Source organism: Trachemys scripta, chromosome 2 (genome assembly GCF_013100865.1).
Source record: "Trachemys scripta elegans isolate TJP31775 chromosome 2, CAS_Tse_1.0, whole genome shotgun sequence".
Taxonomy (NCBI): domain Eukaryota; kingdom Metazoa; phylum Chordata; order Testudines; family Emydidae; genus Trachemys; species Trachemys scripta.
The window spans coordinates 71,807,149-71,833,609 of record NC_048299.1 but is presented as its reverse complement, the minus strand read 5'-3'; the positions used below and the strand labels follow the sequence as shown (position 1 = coordinate 71,833,609).

The following is a 26,461-nucleotide window of genomic DNA, read 5'->3' as shown; positions in this document are numbered from 1 at the left end:
GTTCTTGCTGTTACAGTCAACACCCTAGGGCTTTCTTGTATAAAGTTGAGCAAACAAGATCATTTGGCCTTTTTAAAGCAGAAACGGCCTCAAATTTTGCATGAATATAACTGCCCATATAACTAACATTTGCACATGTAAACTAGTATTTCCACACACAAAATTAGAGACTATGCTGAAGCCATTCTAAAACTTGTTTTCAAGGCAAGTATAATCTCATATGGTCCTGTAATGTTTCTCTTATTTAGACTCACAGATTTATAGGGCCAGATTTTAGCTTTCCCTTGTATTTTTGCCCTCCAAATAGGTCCAAAACAAGGGATAGTGTTTACTTGGCCTCCTGTATTCTGGTTGTCCATGGGCCTTTCAACAGACCCAATACAGCACCGATCACTCATGCCAGAAGCACATGGCTATAGGTAGAGACGGAAATTCAGATTAAAATACATGGACCATACCTATTGATCCCTAGGTCTGACCTGGGACAATCCCTTCACAGCTCAGGGCCTTAGAAATATCAGTGCTGTGTGTTTTGGGGAGCAAGAATCATGGAACAACAATTTTATCCCATGGCTCACTTCCCAGCTGTGGCTTTCCAGGCACACATACACAGTACACCTCGCCCAAAGTCTATTCGCTGTTTGCTTTGTCTCTCTCCTGTGTGAGTGTCTAACTTTCACTGAGACCTCAAGCTATAGTTTATGTTCCTCTTATTTGCTGAGTATTGTGAGCTAATAGTAGGATTGTGAAAAGCCCACAAAACGTAAACAAAACTAAAACTAACATGCTTTCTTTTTTTGGGATATCTACATTGAAAACCTCACCCAGGCCTCAGGGAAGACTTTTAAAGCATTGACAAACTCATCCTGCTCATAACTCGTGAAGTATAATTGCTGCCATTTCTCTTCTCTTATTCTTTATTACTTAGGATTTATGCACAAAATAGTAGCTGTGAGCTGGACTTCCCCGCTTTAGAAAAGCCTGCTGGGAGAGTGGAAGGGAAGCCAGTAAAACTCTGTGAGGTTTAATTCTTGTGGAACTATCCTGTCTGCTAGGAGAAGCATGGATTTGGGACCACAGCCTCTCCCAGCCCCACAGACCTTGGGAATTTGCAGGAAGGAAGACACCTTTATCAAAGAGACAGGAGATGTTATGTAGAGAGAGGTGCATGTCTCTCTCCTTCCTGGCAGCACAGTTCCAGCAGGGACTGGGTCCCTTTGCAGCTGCACACCAGCCGCTATAGAGGAGATCCAAGCTCTTTTGCCTCATGCCTAGATGTGGGCATGGAAATCTCCAGGCTTTGCCGGGGACCATGCTGCAGAAAGCATCTTCCCTGCTCTGCCCTCTCCTCACCACCCTACCCTTCCTCACAGCAGAGCTCCATTTGGGCTGAGTGCTACAGCATCCACATTGTGCAAGTGAAGGGATCATGGTGCCAGGGAGGTAATACTCCTTCCTTTCTAGGCAGACCTTCCAAGCACTGAGGGTGGGGGAAGGGATGATTCCAGCATTTATGCTGAATAGTGAAAACATCATAAGCTATTTACAAAAAAAAAAAAAAAAAAAAAAAAAAGTTGGGTTCTTTTTATTTGCTTTCTGGGTTTGGGGTCTTTAGGGTGTACTTGAATCACTTTTTCAAGCTTTTCTCTACATTCCTTAGTTAGAAACTTATCGTTTTTAATAAATGAAAACAGAGTCCCATGCAATCACAGGACTCCAGGAGCTGGGGCTTTAAGAAAAACACCAAATATTGTAAGACTTCTGATAAAATCATGGGAGTTGGCAACACTGCACCAATGCTTGATGCTAGAGCTACCACTGAGTCACAATGTGATGTCACTGTGAGCCAGGACATGGGAGCCCAATGGGCTGTAAATCACCATTTAAACAAAATATTTATATCTTAAATAGTAAACATTTGAATTGTACTCTTGTTCATTAGGAATCGGTTATATTCTTCTCCATTTAGCTCCTATACTGTGTGCTACAAATTTGTGTCACATTTGACACTAAACTTCATTCACCAGTAGGCTCAGAAATGCCAATTGGGATTAAAAATGTCTTTTAAAAATAATTCGGAGTTTACTCTTCATGAGAAGTGCTCCTTAGATTGTGAGATTTCAAAATGCGGGAGTGAGCAAAATGGTGCAGCTATCCTCAGTGTTAGCTTCCTATGTGAGACATCACAATTGGCTGCTTTTGAGGTCATAATGAGAGCGTGATGACTTCAGGTGGGAAACAGGCAGCAGGAGCAGATAAACTCTGAATTAATTTTCTTTTCATGCAACTATTTCTAGTTGTGCAATAAAAAGGGAAGTAACACCTCCCTTCCCCCCAGAATCTATGACATTAGCAGAGCTGTTACAACAAAACAGTCTTCAACATTTCCCATGAGGCATCATTGGCTTTTTAAAAGGTTTCAGCAGTAATATTTAGATATGCATGTACTCAAGAATTGTGAATCTGTGGTTTGATATATGCAAGGGGCTTGATCCAGCAAAGTGCAGGTGTAGAATGTTGTGCATATAGGCACAGACCGTTTGATTCTGCACCAATGAAGTTAATGGGACTTCTAAGTGATGAGCAGGAGAGGGAGGGCAGGAGAACCTGCACTGAACTCAGTGTTTAAATGTTTTGCGGGATCATGGCCAGAAGGCTCAAGACCTTGCAAGAGCAACATCTTAGAGCACTGCTGTGCAGCCAAGCTACTCTTGCTAATAGTAGAAGAAAGGTCAAGGAAGGGAGCACGTAGTTAAGTGCCTCCTTTGTAACCTGAGCATAGTGCCTCACACTATGTCTCCTCAGACACAACCATTCCTTTTCTTCCACTGCTTTTGAGAGTGCGGGAGCAGAACACACAATGGGCACTTCCACTCAATGAGGAAGACTGTGCTCAGCCTCACAGTTACAGGGCTAACAACACTTCCTGGTCTCCCCAAGTGCATCCTGTCAGGTCAAGGACCAGGGCCGGCACACAACATTTTGGCACCTGAGGCAGGGAGCTTAAATGATACCCTCATACCCCCTCGCTTGGGCCAAAACTTTGAAAGGTCTCAATTTTGCCTTCTTCCTGTTCTTCTACTCTCATGGTACTGCTCTGCTACCTAGCCAATAAAGGAGAACTAACAACTTAAAATGCCTTGTTCAAAAATTTTAAGTAACACTTAACTTTCAAACGCCTGAACAGCAAACGTAATTTTTCTTGTCTGTATAGTAAACACTGGCATTTTTATCTGTTTGATTATTCAAGTGGTGCTTTCCATGCCTTCTTGGTTGCAAAGATTTGAACTGCTTCCTGAAGGTCCACAGTCTGGGCCAGATCATGCTCTATTGAGATGGTTGCAAAGTCAACCAGCCTGTGCCATTGTGGAGCGTAGATGTGTTTTTATCAACTTCAGCTTGGAGAAGCTGCGCTCTCCACTGGCAACTGTTACAGGAAGTGTTAGAAGTATGCGCAGAGCAACAAAAGCATTTGGAAAGAGGGTGGTCATCTTATTTGTGCACATAAACCGCTACCTCGATATAACGCCACCCGATATGACACGAATTTGGATATAACGCGGTAAAGCAGTGCTCCAGGGGGGCAGGGCTGTGCACACCGGTGGATCAAAGCAAGTTCAATATAACACAGTTTCACCTATAACGCAGTAAGATTTTTTGGCTCCCAAGGACAGCGTTATATCGAGGTAGAGGTGTATATTCCAGAACAGCCTTTGGAGTCGATCCTGCTGAAATGTACCTTGAAAGGGCTTTCAGTTCATCACCTAAATCACTCACATCAATACTGCACATGTCATCATGTGTCAACACTGTGTCTAGTGCCCTGCATTGCTGGTCTAGGTCTTCTTCAGGTATAGTGAGGAGTTTTGGAATATCATACAACATCCCAAATATACTGCTGTGTTCCTTGAGCTGCATGAAATGTTCTTCAACTGACTGTATTGCACAATCTAGCACCTGGTTAAAGAATTCAACTTTGAATTGTTGTTTGGGATCTCTTATGGGATTATCCCGTGCCTCGTAATCAAAATGTCATCTTCTTTAGTGACTTGTATTTTTGAATGGATGGGGAAATAGCTTCAGTGTGAAGTTCCTCTGCCAACTTCTGTGCACTCTTCAGAACGTTTTGAAATCCCTCATCTGACCGGTAAGACTAGGTATGACTTTGCTTTGTCCAGTTGTTCCATTGCTCCAGATATATCAAGGTCAACACCTTGGAGTCTCTTGCTTACAACATTTATTTCAAACGGTATGTCATGCCACAACACTAAGCCCCACAGAAATTTGAAATTATGTATGTTTCTGGTTTCAGTGTTAGAGAGGATGTTCAGGCTCCTGGGGGTGCCAGAGAGGTACTTAAGAGGCTCCTCCTCCTCCTCCTCTCTCCCTGCAGCTCCTGCTGCTTTCTGTTATTCCCTCTCACCTTTTCTCCTGCCTGCCTGTTATGTCTCTTGTGCCCTCCTTCCTCCAGCACAGCACTCCACCATCTCTGTGCATCTAGAGCAGAGAGAATACATAGGCACCAGCAGCAGACACAATTTTCTACACTCTGGGTCCTAGTGGTGCCCCCCCCACCCCCACCCCATAGTCTGGCACCTGAGGCAGCCGCCTCAGTTTCCCTCATGGTAAGGCCAGCCCTGTCAAGGACTCTTAGCCATCTCCGGTCTCTTAAGGTGGAATCACACAATTCTCCCATTCTCAGACCAGGCCCCGGGTTGCAGTCTCCCATGTGTCAATCATGGTTTACTTTAGCAGGTCTGACCTAGGCAAGTATTGTTCCCTTCAGGAGCCATGAGAGTGGTTAATGCAATGACCAAATAGCCTCCTTAAAGCAAAATATAATTTAGTGTTGGAACATAAGCATTTAAGAGAAAACCTCTTAAAAACAATAAAATTGACTATGTATGTCTAGCTTACCAGAAGTTTAGCCATCTTCCCTGCAAAGACCCTGGAGTGACCAACTCCTTATAGAGCTCTTCCGCAGAGCCTCTCTCTGTGTCAGTTTGTCTCTCTGTCAGAGCTGACAACTCCCTAGACAGCCCTGGCAACCCCATCCTCTTCTTTTCCTCAGAAGGCTTTTTAACTGTTCAGGGTTCTTTTGATCTCCAGGCTCCCAGCCTCACAAAACAGCTGTCTCCCTTCAGCTGAAGCCTGGAAGCATGCCACTGTCTTGTAATTGCCCCTGACGTTGGCAGAGAGGTTGCTTATTCAGGACCACTGCCTTTCTTTTTATTCTTCCCACCGCCCCTCTTAAGCTAGACAAATACATTCATACAGGAGAATCTTATAACCTCAATGTACAATAACTTCACTTCAACGACCAGGTCACATACCATGTTCATAAAATGGTTTCCTCTCAGACCTCATAACATTTGTGCTGCAAATCAGCTATGTGTCTGTCACACTTAGTGCTTATCCTCCATAGATAATTTTTAAAACTTGCACCTATGTGTAACCTTTCATTCTCCTGCTGGAGCACAGCATTGCATGCCCTGAACCACACTGCACAACGAACAAGGCTACAAGTAGAATGATATCTTCAAAATGGGAAGGCACTCAGCAGCATTGTGACAGACAGACAATATCGTGGGCCAACCTTATGGAATTAAGATAAACTTTACTGAATTAAGTTAAACCTTATTGAATTAGGTTTAAAATCTTTGGGGTCCATTGCGTTAAAAATGCAATTGTGTATATGTTATTGTATGTAACTCTTCTAGTAGGAAGGGGATGCTAATGTACTTCCTCCATTAGCAGCCCCTTGAAGCTACCCCTGGAGAGGTGCGCAGATACTAGTTCAGACTAGATTCTCCAGGGACCAACAGAAAAAGAGAGGGTTTTTGGATAATAGCCTGGTTTCAAACTGGCTCAGGACCTCCTTCATGATCCAGCAAACAGACAAGACTCCTGGTCCATGGAGGGCCCCAGTCCTTAGGAAAGGTTGGTAGGATTGACTGGGCTGATGGAGACCCCATAAAACTATGCACTTGTTTGGAGCTAAAGCTGTGATGAACTCAAAACCACAAGGAAACCCTTTGGGTGTTGAAGAGCTGCTCCTGCAAGAGCCCACATTAGGGTCGAGGTGACCTCTGGTAAGCTTAGTAACGTGTGGGTAGATTCTTTTATTGTTTTCTCTGTAGTGGTTTTACCTTAAGAATAAAATAGGGTTGTATAGGGAGTGCTGCGTGGTACCATATAACTGTGGGCAGTCACACCGTTAATGGTGACGGAAGGTAAACGAAGCCAGCATGCATGGGTAGCCTGTCTATTTAACCTGGAGATACCTGGTCAGAAGGGAGAGAGAGATGTGTTTCCACCTAAGAGAGGTGATGGCCAGGGGAGTTGGACACCTGAGAGTGGGTGCCCTTGCTGTACCAGAGGGAGGGGAAATACAGGTGGACATGCCATGAACAGTGACAAGCATATTAAATAGTCAGCACTGTAATGTGCGGAAAGCTGCTGTTTCCGAAGGTGTGGAACAATGATAATACATGCAGAAGGAAAACAGAAAAGAGTATGGAACAAGGAGTCAGAAATCTCAGTTAACTATTGCATGCAATGGAAGAATCTCTCTATTTTAACAGCATATAGAAGTGGTGAAATTTTAGTTAGGGATTACTACAAGCACAGATACTTAGAAGCAGAACCAAGTATGACAGGAGTGAGTGGGAGGGAAAGAACTGGGCTATAATGGTTCCCAAGGGAAAGTGTGCAGACTAAGGGTACATCGACACTGCAATAAACAACCCACATAACCGAGTCTCAGAGCCTGGGTCAATTCACTTGGGCGCACAGAGCTTGGCGTGTAGGGCTAAAAATAACCATGTAGATGTTTGAGCTCAGTCTAGAACCTGGGTTCTGAGACCCACCCCTTGCGGGGTTTCATCCCAAACCCAAATATCTACACTTCTATTTTTAGCCCTGCAAGCCTGAGTCAGCTGATCTGGACCAACTGCAGCTGTGCCGCAGGTCTTTTACTGCAGTGTACATGTACCTTAAGAGCACTAAATACATATTTAGCTGGATAAACGATATGCCTTTCACAAATGCTTGACAGAGTATTTTACAAATGGTTAATCTAGCCCAGATTATGTCTACATAGGATTAAATACTGCTTATTTAAGAGACTAAAAGAGATCACCTCTGGTCTCACAAACAAACAATATGCATTTTATGACCTTTCTTAAAAGTTAAGCATAGGAAATGAAGCACAAACTCCTATATTCTACATTAAGGCTGTGATAAAGCACAACAAAAGACAGGAAATTCAAAACTACGGCTGACACCCCATCCTCAATAGGGCTGGGTTGCTTTGTGAATGAAAGGGAAAGCATCAGTCTTATCTTTGAATTTCCTGGGTTTTTTTGGTTTTGAGTCATATACCCATAATGTTACTGAAGCAAAGTTTCTCTGCAGCCTTTGGCAGAAATATGCCCATGCAGATCTCACCGGTGTAAGTTACACGTCAAGCTACATGATACACTGTGGTTTCAGTCTGAAGCCTGTCCTGCAGTTGTACTCATTCTATAGGTACAGTACAGTTTTTGAAGACTGGTACCAGGTACAATTTTCCATGCACTGAGAGCACTCGTACCTTTGTGGCTCCCACTACAGAAACTCTCTCTCTCTCTCTCTCACACACACACACTTACTGATAGTGAATTATAAAAAAAAAAAAACGATTCCTGTTTGATTGTAGGAAATTGCATATTGTGAGAAAAATTAAACATTTCCCTAGTGTCCTCTTAGGAAGCGCTCATTGGCTCATTGCTCAGATATTCCAGAAAGAGCTCACTCAGCATAGAGGAGAGGAAGGATGTTCTTGTGGTTAAGGCACAGGACTGGGAGTCTGGTGTTTGAGGTTCGGTTCTCATCTCTACCATGGACTTCCTGTGGGACCTGGAGCAAATCACTTAAGCTAACATGTTTAAGAGACTTCACTAATTTTGGATGCAACAATTTTTGGATAACTATCTTGAGAATCTGGACCTAGGTGCCTCAAGAGATACCTAAACTCCCTAAATACTTTTGAGGATCTGGGCCTCAGAGCTTGATTTTCAGAGACGGTAAAGAGCTGCAGGCCTTATTTACTTCCATGGCAGCTGCAATTGCTAAGCACTCTGGAAAAAATCAGACCCAAAGTGTCTCAAGTTGGTCAACCAAAATTACTGGATGCATTTGAAAATTTTGACCTGAATGTCTCTGTGTCACAGTTTCCTCGACTGTAAATGGGAATAATAGATTTCCCTACCTCGCAGGGATTTGGAAAGAGGCTAGTGCATCAATGTTGGTAAAATGTACTGTATTTTCTTGATGAGAAGGTATAATCTAAGAGAAAAGTACTGTGTTATTAAGCGGATCTATTTCTCCCTTCCAAGTGTTTTGGCTAGGGCTGCCAACCCTCCAGAATTGGCCTGGAATCTCCCAGAATCGCCACTGATCTCACAATCACTAATGAAAGCAATGGAATAGCTTCAGCCAGAGTTGGCAACTCTAGTTTTGGTTTGGGTGAGATGCACCCCATGAGTTTGGGGTGCACATGTGATGTCAACACAAAAGAGAGAAGGTGGGTGAGTTACCCCTCTAATATCCTGGGATCAACAAAGCTACTACAACACTGCAAACAACATATAAACACAGAGTAATTTTCAACCAAACCACCAGTTCTGCCTTGCTTAGGGGAAAAACCTTGTGAAACTTGGTGGGGCATTGGGTGAAAACTGCAGAGCCATAAGGGTTTGCCTGACCAAACAGTCGGTGAACTTTGGTAAACCTTGCCTGAGTTTCGGTTTTTGTTATGAATATTTTTCACAGTTCTAGTTCCAGTTTGGTGAAATTAAAGGGCCTGATTCTGATTTCACTTACACCCTAATTCTTTGGGAGTAAGTTCACGTATTTAAATGAGAGCATTATCAGGCCCAAAAGACTGGATGTTAGATTTTTAAAAAAGAAATCAAAAGAACTCCTAAAATATAACCCTGAGTGGGCTGCATCTGTTCCCATAAAACTTAAAGTGTCACATTCCTGCACTGATAATACTTCATAATTATGAAGCACCAGATGCATAAATGGCATAAGACCTAAAAAGATTTTGGCTCAGATTATGTGGTTTAGAATAAGAAAATTATAGTGCTGCTGTTTAACTTTTTTTTTTTTTAAACTCTGTTAGAAGAGTGCATACTAATGTTTCTAGATTTTTTTCAAACCATGATTCCTCACTGAGCTCCTTCAAAAATGCACCCCAGTCTCCGTGGTGCCAGTTTTTGCAGCACTTCAAAGAAGGTACAAGAATCAGTACCTAGATTTATGGGGTGCTTCATGAATCTGAGGACTAGTTTATTCTTTCAGTCTGATATAATCAATCTAGCCATCTATGATTGGAAGTGACTGAGCAAATTTACTTCAGCAAAAGGAATGGGGGGGGGGGAATGTGATTCACATGTTGAGAATCTCCACTATTCCCATACGAGACAGATGTATACGCACATGCATATCATTGACTAACCAGCCTGAAACTTTTATAAAATTTTCCATAAACATCCAGCATATCCATGGGACTCGTATTTATCAGTTACACAAATCACTGTGTTGTAAAGACCAACAGGTGCCCATGAGAAATGAGTATTTTAATGCATTAACCAGGCAATTGTGCTTCTAACCTGGCAGTAGTTATGCACATGTGCATATGCACTGATTTATACACATGTGCAGATACTTACTTTCCATATGCAATGAGTGCATTTGTATTTTTGTGGGTGCACTGTTACCATATTTAAAAATCTGATCCTCCCATACTTAAAAAAAAAAAGTGGGCTCCCACTACAAAATTTGGATCCAGAGTTCAAGCACTAAAATTCAGGGATGCTTATTTCAGGGGAGTTGTTTCAGCTCACTATAAACATAGGGACATTTGCAAAATTTGGTCCTTTGCTTAGATTTTGAACTTCTCCAAATTTCAGCAGTAGTGGAGGAGGTGAGATCTAGAATTATATTTTGAACACATCGCTAAAAGCATTCTTATAAGGTACTACAGCATTGGTCTAAAACATTAGTTTGCAATAAAATGAATTGTTTTAATATTATAGAATTCTATACAATTTATTTTCTAAAGGCTGTATTGTACCTCTTTTCCTGATCCATCCTAGTTAATCTAACTTGGAAAATTAATTGTAGTGGAATAAAAAGACTTATTTTACCAAAAAGGAAATTCTCTGTCAATCGCTGATGGGTCAACAAGCTTTTGTGGCAGCTCTGTTCAGATCTTGTTGACTGTAAGGCGAAATTTCCCTGCGGAAAAACTCTCTGCAAACAGCTTTGTTGATGCACAGTAATGTTTGAATGACAGATTCGACAGGAATAGCATGAGAAAGAAATTACTCACTTTCATAATTCATCAGCTCAGATAAAATAGTAAATCGCTCTCCTCAAAGTAAAATTAGACAGAAACTTAATTCTTTGGGAGCAAAATCACTTTGAATGGATTTGTGGGGTGAAAATACACAACCTTCTCAAATTCAGCAGCATGGATGGCTATATTTGTCTCTGTTAGATTACATGTGAGAAAGAGAGTAGCAGAATGTTATAACCTTGGGGGTAGGTTCTCTTGATGGATGCATCTAATTCCCACCAACATGAATGGAAATTATATACAATGCATTGAGAAGAGAACATAGCTTATAAAAACAAGCCAATCTTAGAAATGTTTTCATTCTGAGACTTCAACTTAGGAGTCCTAATGTCCCTTATGTTATGCCTTAGGTCTAAAGGGAAAAGTCGATCTAAGCTATGCAATTTGAGTTCCGTGAATAGATCTACTTACCGCGAGATCCACACTACGCAACGTCGATGGGAGATGCTCTCCCATCTACTCCCCTTCTCTTCTCAATCAGGTGGAGTACAGGCATCAATGGGAGAGCCATCGGCAGTCGATTAGCAAGTCTCCACTAAACCTGCTAAAATCGACCACTGATGCATCGATTGCCGCAGCGTCGATCCTCCAGTAAGTGTAGACAAGCCCATAGTGCCACGGTATACCAGATTTTTTGAGAGAGGTGTATGGGGACAGCCCCTTATCTATCCCAGATTGGTTGATTAGCATGCCTCACTGATCATCTATTCCTTTTAATATGTTTACAAATGGATTCCTTGAGTAACCTCACTGTAGCCGAATCAGCTGCTTGTAGTCCATTCTTAAAAAAGAAAAAAAAAGTATGTGGGGAAAGGGAGCAAATCAGGCTGTTCACAAATTTCTCTTCACTGTAGGGAGTGTTACCAGGTTTAAAGTAAAAATTCATGGGTGAAATCCAGCCCCTACTGAAGTAAATGGGTATTTTACCATAACTTCAGTGAGACCTGGATTTCACTCCATAACCAAACCAAAGGTCCCTGTCACTACTATTGTCTCTAGAACACAAATGCAAGGAAGTTACATTTGTACACTATGTTGTAAAACAGCTTTCTTCTAGGGTACATTGTCACATGTATGCTGGATTCCACAGGCATCTATAACACTCACGTTTAAAGGCTAGCATCACTCTGACACTAACAAATATGCATACGTGCATACAAGAAAAAACACTTCTTACTGCCTGCAGTGGATTCTTTTAGTCACTACACAATGTGCTTCAGTTGTCTGCACCAAAAGGCCTGGCATTACAGCACGAGGCAAGGATATTCTCAAAGAAAGAGACAGCTCAGTGTGAAGGAACTTGCCAGGCTAAAATGTTTAGTCTACCTGTCTGAAGGTGTGAGAGAGAAAGCAGGCTGTTCTAGTTTGGTTATGAAGTACAATTCTGGATGTTTAGGCAGAATAACTTTGTAATTAAGCTCATACAGTTAACTGTATGGATAGAGTTGATTTTTTTAAAAAACATATCTACCTGCGTGGAAATACTTAATGAAAAAGCAGTCTTTTATGATGGTCACTGTTTCCATAATCCACTGTCTCCAGCATGCCCCAAGCTTAAGATAATGGCCATCTCCTAGACACTCTTAAGACTACTTTAACAGTTCTTTCTCAATAGCCCAACAGTTCTTAAAGTCAGCAGGTGCATTTTTCAGATGTCTTTTTTAAAAGAAAAATTCCAATCAGAAATGGAAGGGAAAACCAACCAAAAGTCTGCAAAACAATTACTTCTATAAAAGGAGGTGCTGTGAGGAGAAAGGAGGATGGGTGTAAGACTGAGAAACACACACTTGCTCAGGTGTATCAGGAAAACCTTTCTTGGAAGAACTCAAAATCAGACACGCCTTCCTCTGACTCATAATTTTTGTTTAAATCTCTTTTCCTTGTAACAATTAAAAAATTTTAAAAGCAAAATGTGGCTACACTTCATGAGTTTTTACACGGTATAGTTCAGCTAGAGACATGATATAGTACGGTACCAGCATATGGAAGGTACCCACTTTCTGTGGTCTCTTAGACAGGATTAATAGGACTAGATCTTCAGCTGGTGTGAATCAGTGTAGCTCTACTGACTCCCATGGTGCTACACCAAGTTACACTAGTTCAGGATCTGGACCAATACATCTATTTGAGGGTAACTGGATGGTTCCAGAGACTGGTCATTGCACATCTTAATCCTTCATTTGTAGGTCACTGATTCAAATCCAGCTGTGGTAAAGTAGCAAGTGGTGGTGGAGTAACATTATATATTAATGATAAGGTAGACTGTAAAGAAATTAGAAGTGATGGAATGGATAAAACAGAGTCTGTTTGGGCCAAAATCACTTTGGGGGAGAAAACTACTAGAAGTTCCCCTGGGATAGTGCTTCCCCCAAGATCAATTTGGATATGGATAGAGACCTCTTTAATGTTTTTAATTAAATAAATGCTAGTGGGAATTGTGTGATTATTGGAGACTACATTCTTAGATACAGATTGGAGGATAAGTGTTACTAATAATAGTAGGGCCCAGATTTTCCTGGAGATCATAGCTGACAGATTTCTTCACCAAGCAGTTGCCAAACCAACAAGAGGTGATGCCATTTTAGATTTGGTATTGGTGAACAGTAAGGACTTCATGTAAGAATTAGTTGTAGGGGACAAGCTTGGTTTGAGTGACCATGAGCTAATTCAGTTTAAACTAAATGAAAGGATTAAAAAAAAAAAATAGATCTGCAACTAGGGTCCTTAATTTCAAAAGGGCAAACTATTAAAAAAAATAATAATAAGGGAATTAGTTAGGGAAGTGGACTGGATTGAAGAACTCAATGTAATTCCAAGCCTCCTCCACATTCAGATCCTTAAGTCAAAGTTGCAGAAACTATCTGAAGCCTGAATCCCAAGCAAGAGGAAAAATATTGTGGGGAAGGGTTGCAGATCAAGCTGGGTGAGCAACCATCTCAAACAGATGATTAAGCAAAAAGCTTACAAGGAATGGAAGATGAGATAGATTAATAAAGAAAGCTACCTCTTGTAGGTCAGAAAGTGCAGGAGGAAAGTGAGAACTGCCAAAAGCCAAGCAGTGTTGGACCTTGCAAAGGAAATTAAAACCAACAGTAAAAGGTTCTATAGCCATATAAATAAAAAGAAAACAAGGAAAGAAGAAGTGGGACCACTAAACACTGAAGATGGAGTGGAGATTAAAGATAATCTGGGCATTGCCCAACACCTAAACAAATACTTTGCCTCAGGTTTTAATAAGGCTAATGAAGATCTTAGGGGTAATGGCAGAGTGGCGAATGAGGATATGGGAGTAGTAATTACCACATCCAAGGTGGAAGTCAAACTCAAACAGCTTCATGGGATTAATTCTGGGGGCCTGGTTAGTCCCCATCTAAGAATATTAAAGGAACTGGCACATGAAATTGAAAGTCCAATAGCAAGGCTTTTTAATGAATCTGTAAACTCGGGGGGGGGTCATACTCTATGACTGGAGAATTGCTAATATAGTTCCTATTTTTAAGAAAGGAAAAAAGGTGATCTGAGAATGCTTTTAGGGACTAACAACTAGAACTGCCAATGTGATGCAGCCATGAAAAAGATCAATGAAGTTGTAGGATGCATCAGTAGAGATAGAGAAGTGTTAGCACCATTATACAAGGCATTGGTGAGACATCTGGAATACTGTGTGCAATTCTGGTCTCCCACATTTAAGAGAGATGAATTCAAACTGGAACAGTGCAGAGAATGGCTACTAGTATGATCTGAGGAACGGAAAACCTACCTTATGAGAGAAGACTCAAAGAGCTTGGCTTGTTTAGCCTAACCAAAAAAAGAAGGCTGATGGAAGTTACGATTGTTCTCTACAAATACATCAGAGTATAAATACTAGGGAGAGAGAAGAGTCATTTAAGTTAAGTGCCAATGTGGACAAAAGAATAAATGGATATAAACTGGCCCTCATTAAGTTTAGGCTTGAAATTAAATGAAGGTTTCTAACCATAAGAGGGGTGAAGCTCTGGAACAGCCTTCCAAGGGGAGCAGTGAGGAAAAAAACCTAACTGGCTTCAAGTCTGAGCTTGACAAGTTTATGGAGGTGATGGTATGACAGACTGCCTACAATGGCATGTAGCCAATCTGCAACTGCTAGCAGCAAATATCTCCAATGGCCAGCGATGAGACACTAGATGGGGAGGGCTTGGAGTTACAACAGAGAATTCTTTCCCTGGTGGGTCTTGCCAACATGATCAAGGTTTAACTGATCGCCATATGCGGAGTCAGGAAGGAATTTCCCCCTGGGTCAGATTAGCAAAGATCCGGTGAGGAGTGGGGGGGGTTCACCTTCATCTGCAACATGGGGCCTGGGTCACTTGCTGGTTTAAACTAGTGTAAATGGTGGCTTCTCTGTAACTTGAAGTCTTTAAATCATGATTTGAGGACTTCAGTAACTCAGCCAGAGGTTATAGTTCTATTACAGGAGAGGCTGGGGGAGGTTCTGTGGCCTACAATGTGCGAGAGGTCAGACTAGATGATCATGATGGTCCTTTCTGGACTTAAAGTCTATGAGAAACTGAGAACTTTTTCTAAGGTGTTTGGTGGCCTACGTGAAATTACTTGACTGTCTCCATAAAGTTCATAGTGGACTAATGATACGATCACAAAAACACCATCTCAACTGATAGCCATAGGGGAGGGAGGCATTAAATGGACATGAAAGCTGAAAAACCTGTTTAATGTCAGGGCAAATCACAATGTGGGGAAACATGCTCTGATATTACTGCCTATACTGTATGTGCACAGTAACAATAGGAGTTGACTCTCTGGAGCGGTCAATCTGGCACTTTTCACAAACACTACATTCACTTAGAACATGCATTTAACAGAACGTTCTTAAAAAACAACGAATGTCTAAGCTTTCCAAATTCAACAACATGATAATTTAAACAAAAAAAACTTTCCATGGGAAAGGATACATTTTTAAAATTCCATGGATGCAAAATTGTATAGCCTATACATGTATGAAATGTCCTTTCAAGGGGTTAGTCAGCAGAGTGACTTAACTCTTTGTTGCTTCTGGAGACACGAATCCAAATTCTGATTTAGGACACAAGTAAAACCAGTTTTTGGTGCTAAACAAATACCTGATGATTCACAGGATGTAAGGCCCGAAAGGATCATTGATCTAGTCTGACCTCCAGTATAACTCAGGATAGGAGTTCACACAGCAGTTTCTGCATCAAGGCCACAACTTCTGTTTGAGCCATTGTTTACGTTTTAAGAAGATAACCAGTCTTGATTTAAAGATTTCAAATGATAGAAAATCTATCAAGTCTCTAGATAGGTTGTTCTAACGGTTAATTACCTTCACTGTTTTAAAAAAAAAATGCACATTTCTGTTCTGAATTCATCTAGCTTCAGCTTCCAATCATTGGAACGGCTGCTTGTCTACTTCAGTGATTCTCTACACAATCCATATTGAGTGTCTACTCTGCTACTGGCCCTGTGCCCAGTGCCCGCCCCCAGCCTTTGCCCCCTCACCCCTGTCTGGGCCCAGTCCCCCCTCCCAGAGACACAGCACTGCTCCCAGACCCAGTTGGGGGGAGAGGCGTGGACAGTGGTAAGGGGGCTGGCTTTCAGCACCTCCACTATTTAAAGGGTTCCAGCGCCACTGGGGGTATGCACTGTTCTTTCCTAGTCCAAGTTATCTGTTCCTCCACTTAATGAGCACAAAATGCACACTTTTTTAAAATAAAAAGTTCACATTTTATGGGAAGGAAGACAGTTATCTTGGTGAGTATGGTCCATGCCAGACTACAGCTGTGGGGAGATGGGGAGGGAAATGTAGATGCCAGTTTCTTCTACCTTGATGCATGTGGTGAGTGGTAGTAGTAGAGATGTATCAACATTAGCTTTGAAGGTTAAGATACTTTATAATGATTGCAAATGAACAATCATCTGCTTATAGCATTCACCCCCAACCTTCACCAACCAGGACAGAGACCAGGGTTTCCAGTTTGACACCATTGGTAAGCACATGTGACAAAACACACTGCACTTCACATGTACAAAAATAGCAAACTTAGAGGAAGTACAACTCAGCTTGCACAATACAATATCCATCAAAACAGCCATGATAGAAAAGAGCTAGACCATAAAACAGTCAAGTAACACAAGACGGGGCCACCTTGCACCATCACTGCTCCTTGATGGCTCATAACACATGGAAGCTCTTAACTGGGGAAACAGATTTGTCCTGTGTCTTGTTTAACTTGGCACAGTATAGGAGAGGAGAAACAATGCAAGACTGACTGGGCTTACTGATGGCCTTGGGGCTCTCATCCAGAAATTCTGTTGAAGAATTACTTTGCTCAAGACTCTCTTTGAACCCAAACTGACACACATGGAGGGGCCATCCAGCCACATACATCACCCCATTTCCTTGGGGAAGTAGGAGAATGTCACTGCCATGGCACCATCCTTCCCTCCTTTGGCCAACAGGGACGCCTCCCATCAGAGATCCACACTGATGGAGTTCCTTAGAGTTGAAGGGGTGGAGGAGGAAGGAGTTGCTGCAGGGCAGGCGCTGTGCTCCATAGCACTGTCCCCTGCAGAGCCTTGGATTTCCTTGTGAAAATATGAAGAGGAGGGAAATTCTTTTGGCTTGGGCTGCGAGCCAACCAATGGGAGGTAAACAAGACAGTGGAGCAGCAGCCACCTCTGCATGACAGCTCTTCTCCATCCTCATGTATTACGGTATTCCTGATCATGATCAATGCGGTTGATGAAGCTGTGGTCTCCAAAATCCACAGCCCACCGTATCCCTCCCATGGAGGGGATGGTTCAAGAAAAATCCACAAGGTAAATCTCAAAGATTTCCTTCTCTGATCATGGACCCATCATATGGGGTTTTCACCAGGCAGCGGGGTGTCTGGCATCAAGACACCTACAGCCATGCTGCAAGATAGTTTATCTTTAAGATTTCCATGGAGCCAAGTTGGGAATAAGGGCTTTTATAATATGTTCCCAGAGAAAAGGGGGGCCAATTTCAATGTAATCACTGAAAACAAAGAAGAAACATGTTCTTAAATTTTGTATATTTTTATAATGCTGCACATTTTGGGCCAAATAAAAAAAAAGTCGCCCTGTAGTCGTGTAATGACTTACTCAAAACAACAGAGAAGTGCTACTCTGGGCTAATTACTAACTCCAGAATGAATGGAAGCAAAATTACCATACTTTGAACACTGTCAACATCAGCCTTAAAATTGCAAACTTGGAGCAATTTCTGTCCACCCAAGGAATATTATAAGAGACTGGGCAATTTGAGAAAAAAACTAAGTGAAAAAGTACTAACTATACCATATCATATTTCCCTCTCCATACATCTATTTTTTTTAAATGCAAATAAAATACATAGACATACCAACAAGCATTTCAAGATCTAAGGGGGAAAGGGCTAAGCATTATTATTATGATGGCTTCAGATGTACTCCAAACCCAAAACTCGCAAACAGATACTGTGGAAGTTGGTGGATAGAGATTTCTTTTTCACAGGCATAAAAAAAATATAAGGGCCAATCTTGCTAGGCATTAAGTGATTTCAGCTCCCGCTGAAGTCCATGAGTATGACTACATGGCAGCTGGGAAAGAGCCTCCAACCCCTGGTAGATATATTTCAGTAGTGAGGTTTGCGCTAGTGCACTAAAAATAGCAGCGTGACCACTGCCACATCAGGTGAGGCTCAAGCTAGCCACCTGAGTTCAAGTTCACCCTACTCCAGGGTTCTGAGCTCAGGTGGCTTGCCTGAGCCTCTCCCAGTGCGGCAACATCTGTACAGCTAATATTTAGCACGCTAGCGCAAGCCCCACTAGCACAAGTCTATCTACCTGGGCTGGGAAGCTCACTCCCAGCTGCAGTATAGACAGGGCCTAAGAGGAATGAAAGGTATTATATTAATGTAAAATACTATTAAAGTATTTTGCTTAGCACAGCTCCCTTTCTGCCTATTCCCCTTTCTCCCCTTGGTTCTGCCCAAGTTAAAAGCCTTAATCATACCTTTGATCATGTCCCAGCATTCTGGAATTCTGGAACTTCCCTCTTCCCATGGCCTCCTGAAATCATTACTCTCTAGGCTCCAGGGAGTCCCAAACGCTGCAGCCAAATTACTTTCTTGTTCTGGGAAAGAGAACCATATCATTTTGGCTCTTGTAAGATATGATATCACAAAGGTCTGCTCAAGGGAATTAGAGCCTCATAACTCACAGTTGCCAGTTATTAATTCTGTGGGGCAGATCCTCAGTTGATATAAATCAGTGTAGATTCATTGTCTTCAATAGCGTTATGCTGATTTATGCCAGATGAGGACCTGGCCCTAGATGTACTTTGCTTGCACAAAGGCTAGTTTTCCAAGGTATCTATTAATGTGCCCTATGCATGTAAGAGCCATACTGTGTCTTTACTTGGCAAGCTGCTTTGAAAAATGACACCTTCCTACTTAACAGACCTGGTCTCTGGGTGTATTCTGTCAAATTCACTCGCTTTTCTAACAAAAAATATATCTTCCCTTGTACTCCTTGGAAGAGGCAATACAGTCATGGGAGAGTGAGATGGATTTTATTTTGGCACCTGCATCAACAGAATTTTTAATTCAGTTCAATTGCAGAGCCAAATTATGCCTTCAGTTACAACAGTACAATGCCTCAGTGGGATTGTACAGGTGTAATAGGGCAGAAATTATCTTTCAGAACCTCTATCTCTGGTGACAATGCATAAACTAGAAAGAGCACAGCTTGACTTACAAATCACAGGTTGAACTTGTGGCAGTGGCTGTTATTTATATATATATATATATATATATATAAATAAATAAGCATATCTATACACACACACACACACACACACACACACACACACACACAGCGCAAATTTGATCTGGAATTTGCTGAGAGTCAATAAAACAGTTATACTACAATGTCATGTTTACAGATACTTTTCAAATTAGGATCACACTTTAACTTCTCAATGTCTCAGTTTCCCCCTCTTTAAAAAAAAAAAATCAGGATATTGGTGCTTAACTACTTTTATAAAAACATTTTGAAATGTACAGAGGAAAAGCATTCTCTAAGTGCAAAGCATATATTAAGAGAACATAGTGCTCTGGTGCTTTAAAATATTTCTCTTCACTACAGCAATACAAATAATAAATTATAATAGTATATTAGGGTCACACAATGCAAAGGCTCTGAAAGGACTGTTACGTTGTATTATTTGATGTCAGTGTACACTTCAATCTTCCTGGTCATTCTATCACAGATTTAAAAGTCACGGTCATTGAACAAAAAAACTTCAGAAACAGACTTCAAAGAGAAACAGCAGAACTAAAATTCATTTGCAAATTCAACACCATTAATCTGGGCTTGAATAGGGATTGGGAGTGGCTGGCTCACTACAGAAGCAGCTTTTCCTCTCCTGGAATTGACACCTCCTCATCTATTATTGGGAGTGGACTACATCCACCCTGATTGAATTGGCCTTGTCAACACTGGTTCGCCACTTGTGAAGTAACTCCCTGCTCTCCATGTGTCTGTATATAATGCCTGCATCTGTAGCTTTCACTCTATGCATCCGAAGAAGTGAGGTTTTTACTCACGAAAGCTTATGCCCAAATAAATCTGTTAGTCTTTAAGGTGCCACCAGACTCTTTGTTGTTAGTGTACACTTAGAAGAATATCTATTTGGGGGCAGGGACCATCCCTTACTATGTGGTTGTACAATGCCTAGAATAATGGGGCACCGCTCTCAGTTGGGATCTCAAGCTGTTGCTGTAACACAGAGTAATAATAAAAAAATAATAATCTTGGAGCCATTATGATGACACACAATATCCATGTTAAAAATCAATTGAACTCTAGATATTATCATGTAAGTCCTAACAAAAAAATGTGTGCAGATACCCCACCACCTCATCCCAACTAATATAAGTATTTACATGACTTCACAAACATGATGGGCCTGATTCACCACCAGCTGGTACCTTATGTAATCATTTGCACCTGTGAAAAGTGAGCATTCTACTCTCAATCATGCTCATAACGTAACACACAGTGTAGTAAAGGTAGATGAGAGCTCCTGGGTGTGTTGTCTCAAGGATGTGGTGCTTCTGGGAAGGGCAAAAGAGAGAGTCCTTTGATAAAAGTGGAATGTCTGCGGGGGAGATAGCATTCTAATACCTATAGTTTCAAGTTAGCTTGTGAGTTAAATGCAAAATATTAATCCTTGGTGTGGAAGGTTTAAAATAAAAAATGCTTTAAATACCAGGAGTCAGATGCTCCTGTGTGTTACAGAGGTGCATCTACCCTTGCACTCAACCCATCTGGCTGCAGCTGTGGAGGACTGAGCCCAATTCTCCTCTCACACACACCAGTATCGCATTAGAATGACTCCATTATTTCAATGGAGTTGCTCTTGACCTACTCTCAGTCAAGTGTGTGAAGAACTGGACTCATGAACACTGGGAACTAGTTCTAAATAACTATGGTTTATTATATACAATATAACAGTTTATTTTTATTATGATATGAAACAGACTAGAAACTCCATTCATTCTTAATGATGCCACTCATCCCAAAAAGAGAAGAGGAACAAATGAAAGAAGACCATTCTAATCAGGGTAACTTAGCCTTTCCTGCTGGCATCCATCCCTAACTGCCAGCTGTTTGGGCAAAAGAATTTTCCTCAACAATCATTCCAGGGGCGAAATTGGCTCTAATATCAATATAAAGGGAGGAGCTGGGATGTTACAGAAAACTCAGATAAAATTATAACAACAAACTGCAATTACAAGAAGACAAAGATGAAGGAACTGGGATCGTTAAAAAACATACAGACAGAAGTAAAAAAAAAAAAAAAAAACCTAGCCATTAGTCTTTTTTCTTCAAATGCCACTGTTTCTTGCAATTTAGGACTGTAGCTAAACTTTGTTGTACTGTAACCAAAGTAATATTAGGCCTGACTCAGGAAAGCATCTAAACTGAGACTTCACTTTAAACCCATGCTTAACGTTAAGGATTGCTAACTCCTACCAAAGTTAATAGAATTTAAGCACAATTAAAAACTATCACAAATAGAGATGGAATTAAGCGCACACACAATGGCCTCTAATTAGAAAAAAAATGTTTCATTGTTCTACTATGTTTGAAATAGTCTGTTTTTCTGTATGTAGCTTTTTGTCAGACCTAAATTTCATGTATTACTTACAGTTGCACAGTTTCAGACAGTGGGTGATAAGAGGGTGCTACATTTAACTGATATCAGTTCTGTTGTCCTGTCTATGTACCAGAAAATACACCCAAGAAAAATACTCATTGAAAAATTTGTTTTCATCACTTAGAGCCCACTCATGCAAACATTTAGTATGGAGTGTCTCATTCACTACAACAAATAGTCCCTTTGCACTCTGACATAGCTGCAACACCCATCTCACCTACGCAGGAACTTCAACCAGACTATTCACATAATAAACAAAATGCTCAGAAGTAAATTGTTTGCAGGATTGGGCCCTTAATCCCTTAAAGTAACTCTTAATCCCATTGACCTTGTAATGAAACTGAAAGTCAAAAGGGACTAGCTGAATAACGTATAGATAAAAACATTATTTCTAATTTATTTTGGACTATTTCCATCCTCCAGGATTAGGCTTGTTCAAGTAAACCCTTGGGAGGAGGGATAGCTCAGTGGTTTGAGCATTGGCCTGCTAAACCCAGGGTTGTAAATTCAATCCTTGAGGGGGCCACTTAAGGATCTGGGGCAAAATCAAAATTGGTCCTGCTAGTGAAGGCAGGGGACTGGACTCGATGACCTTTCAAGGTCCCTTCCAGTTCTAGGAGATGGGATATCTCCATTAATTAATTTATTTATTAAACACTATCCACTTTTAATTTTTATTCTTGCTGACAAGAACTTGTCAATTCTCCTTCTGCTGTCTAGTAGAATTTACACTATATCCCTGACCAGATTTGAGGCCTAAAACTTATTAAGCAACCTAGATGAAAGCCAAGGGCACTGACTCTTTCAAGGCAGGGCTTAAACAGATTTTCTATTTCACCACAGAGGGACTGATTCTCCAGTGCTTTGCATTAAAAATGCCATGTTGTCATTTACAGCTGTACAAATCGAGCCAGATACTCAGCTGCATCCCACCTGATCTGCACTGCTATGGAGGCGCAAAGCTGCTGACACCATGGGATCTGCTCAGTTGAGGATTCCCCTAGTGTGGAGGAACCCCTGGGTGGTGCGAGCTAACACAGAGCTGGCTATGCTGCCTTTATGGTCCTGGCCCTCTCTGTAGGAGTTGTTCCTGGGAAAAGGTAATATTCTCAACATTCGTCTCCATTCCAGTGATCTGCAACTGCCAGAATGGCCCCAAAAATGGGGATAACTGAAGTGTAGCCTCAAGAATACCCTAAATTATGCTAGATGCCAAGAAGAGCTCCAGATAGACACAAGAGTTGCAAAGCTTTTGACCAGGGCCAGCTCCAGGCACCAGCTTAGCAAGCAGGTGCTTGGGGCAGCCACTCTGGAGAGGGGCGGCACGTCCAGGTATTCGGTGGCAATTCGGCAGGGGGTCCCTCACTCCCGCTCGAAGTGAAGGACCTCCCACCGAAGTGCCGCAGATCGCGATCGCGGCTTTTGGGGGGCGGGGGGGCTGCTTGGGGCGGCAAAAACCCTGGATCCGGCCCTGCTTTTGACTCCACAGACTCCGCTGAGTTGAGAGTGACTCGGCTACAGATCAGAATCAAGCCTATTTTATACCCACTTTGCATAGGTGCAAATAGCTACACTAGGTGCAAGGCAGTGAAGAATCAGGCAGGAGTTAGTTCTGCTCATTTACACCAGTGTCAGTTGATCATAACTCCACAGTCGTCAGTGGAATCGGAGTGGGGTAAAACAATTAGAATAGGCTAGCAGAATTTGACTAGAAGCTCAAGAAAAATGTTGCTACTGGCTTTAATAGGAGCAGGATTGTTTTTATAATATTTGAGTGTACTATACACAGGTTTCCCTACAATACAAAAAAAAAAATAGGTTTCAATAATATGTTCTAGAGCCTAATCCTCTAGACACTTATAGATGTAACTTTACACATGTGAGTAGTCCTGGTGAGATCTCACGGGGATAAGTGTTTGTGGGATTAGATCCTCAGTTTGCAAGTTTTTCAGACCAGGGAACCTTGTTTTCACATAAGTTTGCAAGGCACTTTGCTCTCTCTTTGCACAATATACATAGATATATTAATAGTAGTAATATGAGCCATGGCTTTAAAAATAACCAGGGATGTACAGTGCAATTAAAAATTCCCAACACAGGGATGTGAAGTGTAATGAAAAACCAAACAAGCCAGGAATTAACTTTTAGGAATGCTTTGAATACTGAAGGAATGCCTGAAGTTTCAGAGAGTTTAAGGCCAAAAAGGTCCATCAGTTCATCTGGTCTGATCTCTTGTATATCACAGACCATTACATTTCACTCAGATACCCCTATATTAAGACCAAAGCACTTCAGTCCTCAGGAGACTACACTGTGTGTGCACATGCAGAGTGCAGGAGAGACCAAAGTGCCCACCAATGCCCAAGGCCCCTGCAATGGCAGGAAATTAATTAAATGAGAGCTCTCAGTGCAATGGCTCACAACCAGTGCTTAATTCTCAGTTACATGCAGTGACTGTACAAAAAAAGAAAAAAGAAAAAAAAACCAATATCTTTTAAGACACTGCTGCAAGATCAGTTTACATAGAGCTAGACCCATGGCAAGGCCCACGTGTGGGACAGGGAGCAAATCAGGGATACAGACAGGCTCCAGCACACACAGAGACAAATAATACTCTGGGGACCTTAATAAGATCTAAGATTAAGTCATTTAGTTTGAGTGCCACTTTCTGAATCCCCTTTACCTGCATCCCACGTGTCAGGGTCCTAGAACAACAATGCCGCCTCGGGCTCAGAGGAGCGCTTTTCATCCCCAGAGGGCAGCACACAGGTGAGCGGGTCAATCCTAATCAAAACTAACAACTGCCACACACAGCCCGAGAAGCAAGATGGGGGGGGGCGCTTTGCTCCTGCGAAGAGGGCCCCCAACCCCCTTTGCTGAGGCAGAGCGGAGGGGCACCAGCACCCGGATCTCACCATGGGGCCAGGTGCGGAGGCTGTTGCAGCTGCGCCCTGCCCGATAACTCCAGGACAGACAGTAGCCAACTTCCGAACTACGCTTTCCCCGGGGCCCGGGCTAGGCTCGGCTCAGAGCAACCCCCCGCGCGCTTCCTGCCAGCTCCTCGGTTGAGCCCCGACCCGCCCAGCCTCTCCAGCGAGCCCCTTTCCAGCGGGCACCCGAACTTCGCAGCTCCAGCCGGCACCCGCGGGCTCGCAGCGCCGCTCCCCTGCTGCCTGCAGCTGTCAAGCGAACGGCATCGCCCCTTGCACAGCCGCCTGGAGGGGGGGTGGACCCCCTCTGCCGCCGCCCCGACAAAGAAGGGGAAGGGGGGACGAGACCGCGACTTACCTGAGCCCCGCGGCTGAGGGGGGATGGTGCTGCCTACGAGCGCCCAACACGAGCAAGCGTGCAGCAGCCACAGGCTCCGGAGGCGATCCCGGCTCATGGTCTAGCCCGCTCCGCATAGGAAGCCGAAGCAAGAAGTCGGGCTCCTCTGCTGACGGGGGGGGGGGGGTGAGGGCTGCACCCCGGGCCGGCCGGGGAGAGAGGCGAGGCCGCGGCGGCAGCTGTGGCTGGGCAGGCTGCTCCGGGACTCCGCGCGGCCGGGCTGACTCACTCCGCTTCGCTTCAGCGCCGCGAGGGAAACAGGAAATCTTAAAACTTCGCAAACAGCTGGGCAGGACTTGCTCGCTCCGACACGAGTTCCTTCGCCCCCTCGCTCCCCGCCCCGCCCTGCCCCCTTTCTTAGCCGCCTGTCACTCAGCTGCCCTGGGCCAGCCCCTCGCAGGTCTCTGAGCCACCGCAAACACCCACCAGCCAGCCGCAGTGCCTCGCCTGCCTGGCTGTGTGCAGAACAGTAGTTGCCCTGCCTAGGAAGCAAAGCGGGGAGAGTCTGGGTCTGCCCAGAACAGTTTGGCACATAAGGGGAGGAGCTCAAATGACACCCCCATGCCCCCTTGCTTGGGCCAAAACTTTAAAAGTTCTCAATTCTGCCTTTTCCCTGGTCTACTCTTCTCATGGTACTGCTCTGCTACCTACCCCAATAAAGGAGAACTAACAACTTAAAATGGCTTCTTCAAAAATGTTAAGTAACACTTAACTTTCAAACTCCTGAACAGCAAATGTAACTTTTCTTGTCTGTATAGTAAACACTGGCATTTTTAGCTGTTTGAATAATCAAAGTGGTGCTTTCCGTGCCTTCTTGATTGCAAAGATTTGAACTGCTTCCTGAAGGACCACCGTCTGGGCCAGCTCATGTTCTATTAGGGTGACCAGACGTCCCGATTTTATCGGGACTGTCCTGATATTTGCTTGTTTGTCCTGGGTCCCGACCAATGTAAGGTCGGGACACTGGACAAACAAGCAAAGGCTCCGGAGCCCGGAAGTGCTCGTGCCCCAGCCCCGACTCCGCCCCCTCCTTCCCCCATTGGCTCCCTCCCCAAATCCCCACCTCTTCCCCAAGCATGCCATTCCTCCTCCCTCCACAAGCGCTGGAGGGAGGCCCGGAGATGCAGGGGGAGCGCGGGGCCGGGGTGAGTGAGAGTTTGGCCTGGCCCCGAGCGCAGGCAGGACTCAGTCGGGCGGTACCTGGAGGGAGAGTAGAGGGGTGGCCCGTGGGGCCAGGCGGCGGCTGTTCTCCCCACCTGGGCAGCGGGACTCGGGAGCAGCCGCTGCTGGAGCTCCCACTGCCACGGGGGGAGGAAGTGACCATGGCGCTCGGCAGCTGTGGCTCTGGTGCCCGCGAACCCCCCGAGCCCGGGCTTGTTGCGGGGACCTAGCAGCACGCACGCTGTGCCCAGCCCCTGGCCAGTTGCATCTGGGCTGGCTGCCCTGCTGGTGCAATCCCCGGGGTGGAGGCATCGGCAGCCCGGC

At 43.3% G+C, this 26,461-nt stretch overlaps 1 protein-coding gene across 3 annotated transcripts in view; it reads right to left on the bottom strand.

Annotated features, from left to right (window-relative positions):
• The window catches only part of TGFBR2 (transforming growth factor beta receptor 2), a 74,870-nt gene extending 49,562 nt beyond the window's left edge, over window positions 1-25,308 (bottom strand). For 2 of the 3 annotated variants that reach the window (XM_034760835.1, XM_034760837.1), the window contains exons 1-2: window positions 24,938-25,308; window positions 18,440-18,559 (exon numbers count right to left, since the gene is read on the bottom strand). In XM_034760835.1, coding sequence (XP_034616726.1) covers window positions 18,440-18,559; window positions 24,938-25,034 — 217 coding nt within the window. In that variant the 5' untranslated portion in view covers window positions 25,035-25,308. The remainder of the gene's footprint in view (window positions 1-18,439; window positions 18,560-24,937) is intronic. The other variant, XM_034760838.1, reaches the window with a different exon arrangement.
• Window positions 25,309-26,461: the final 1,153 nt, after the last annotated feature.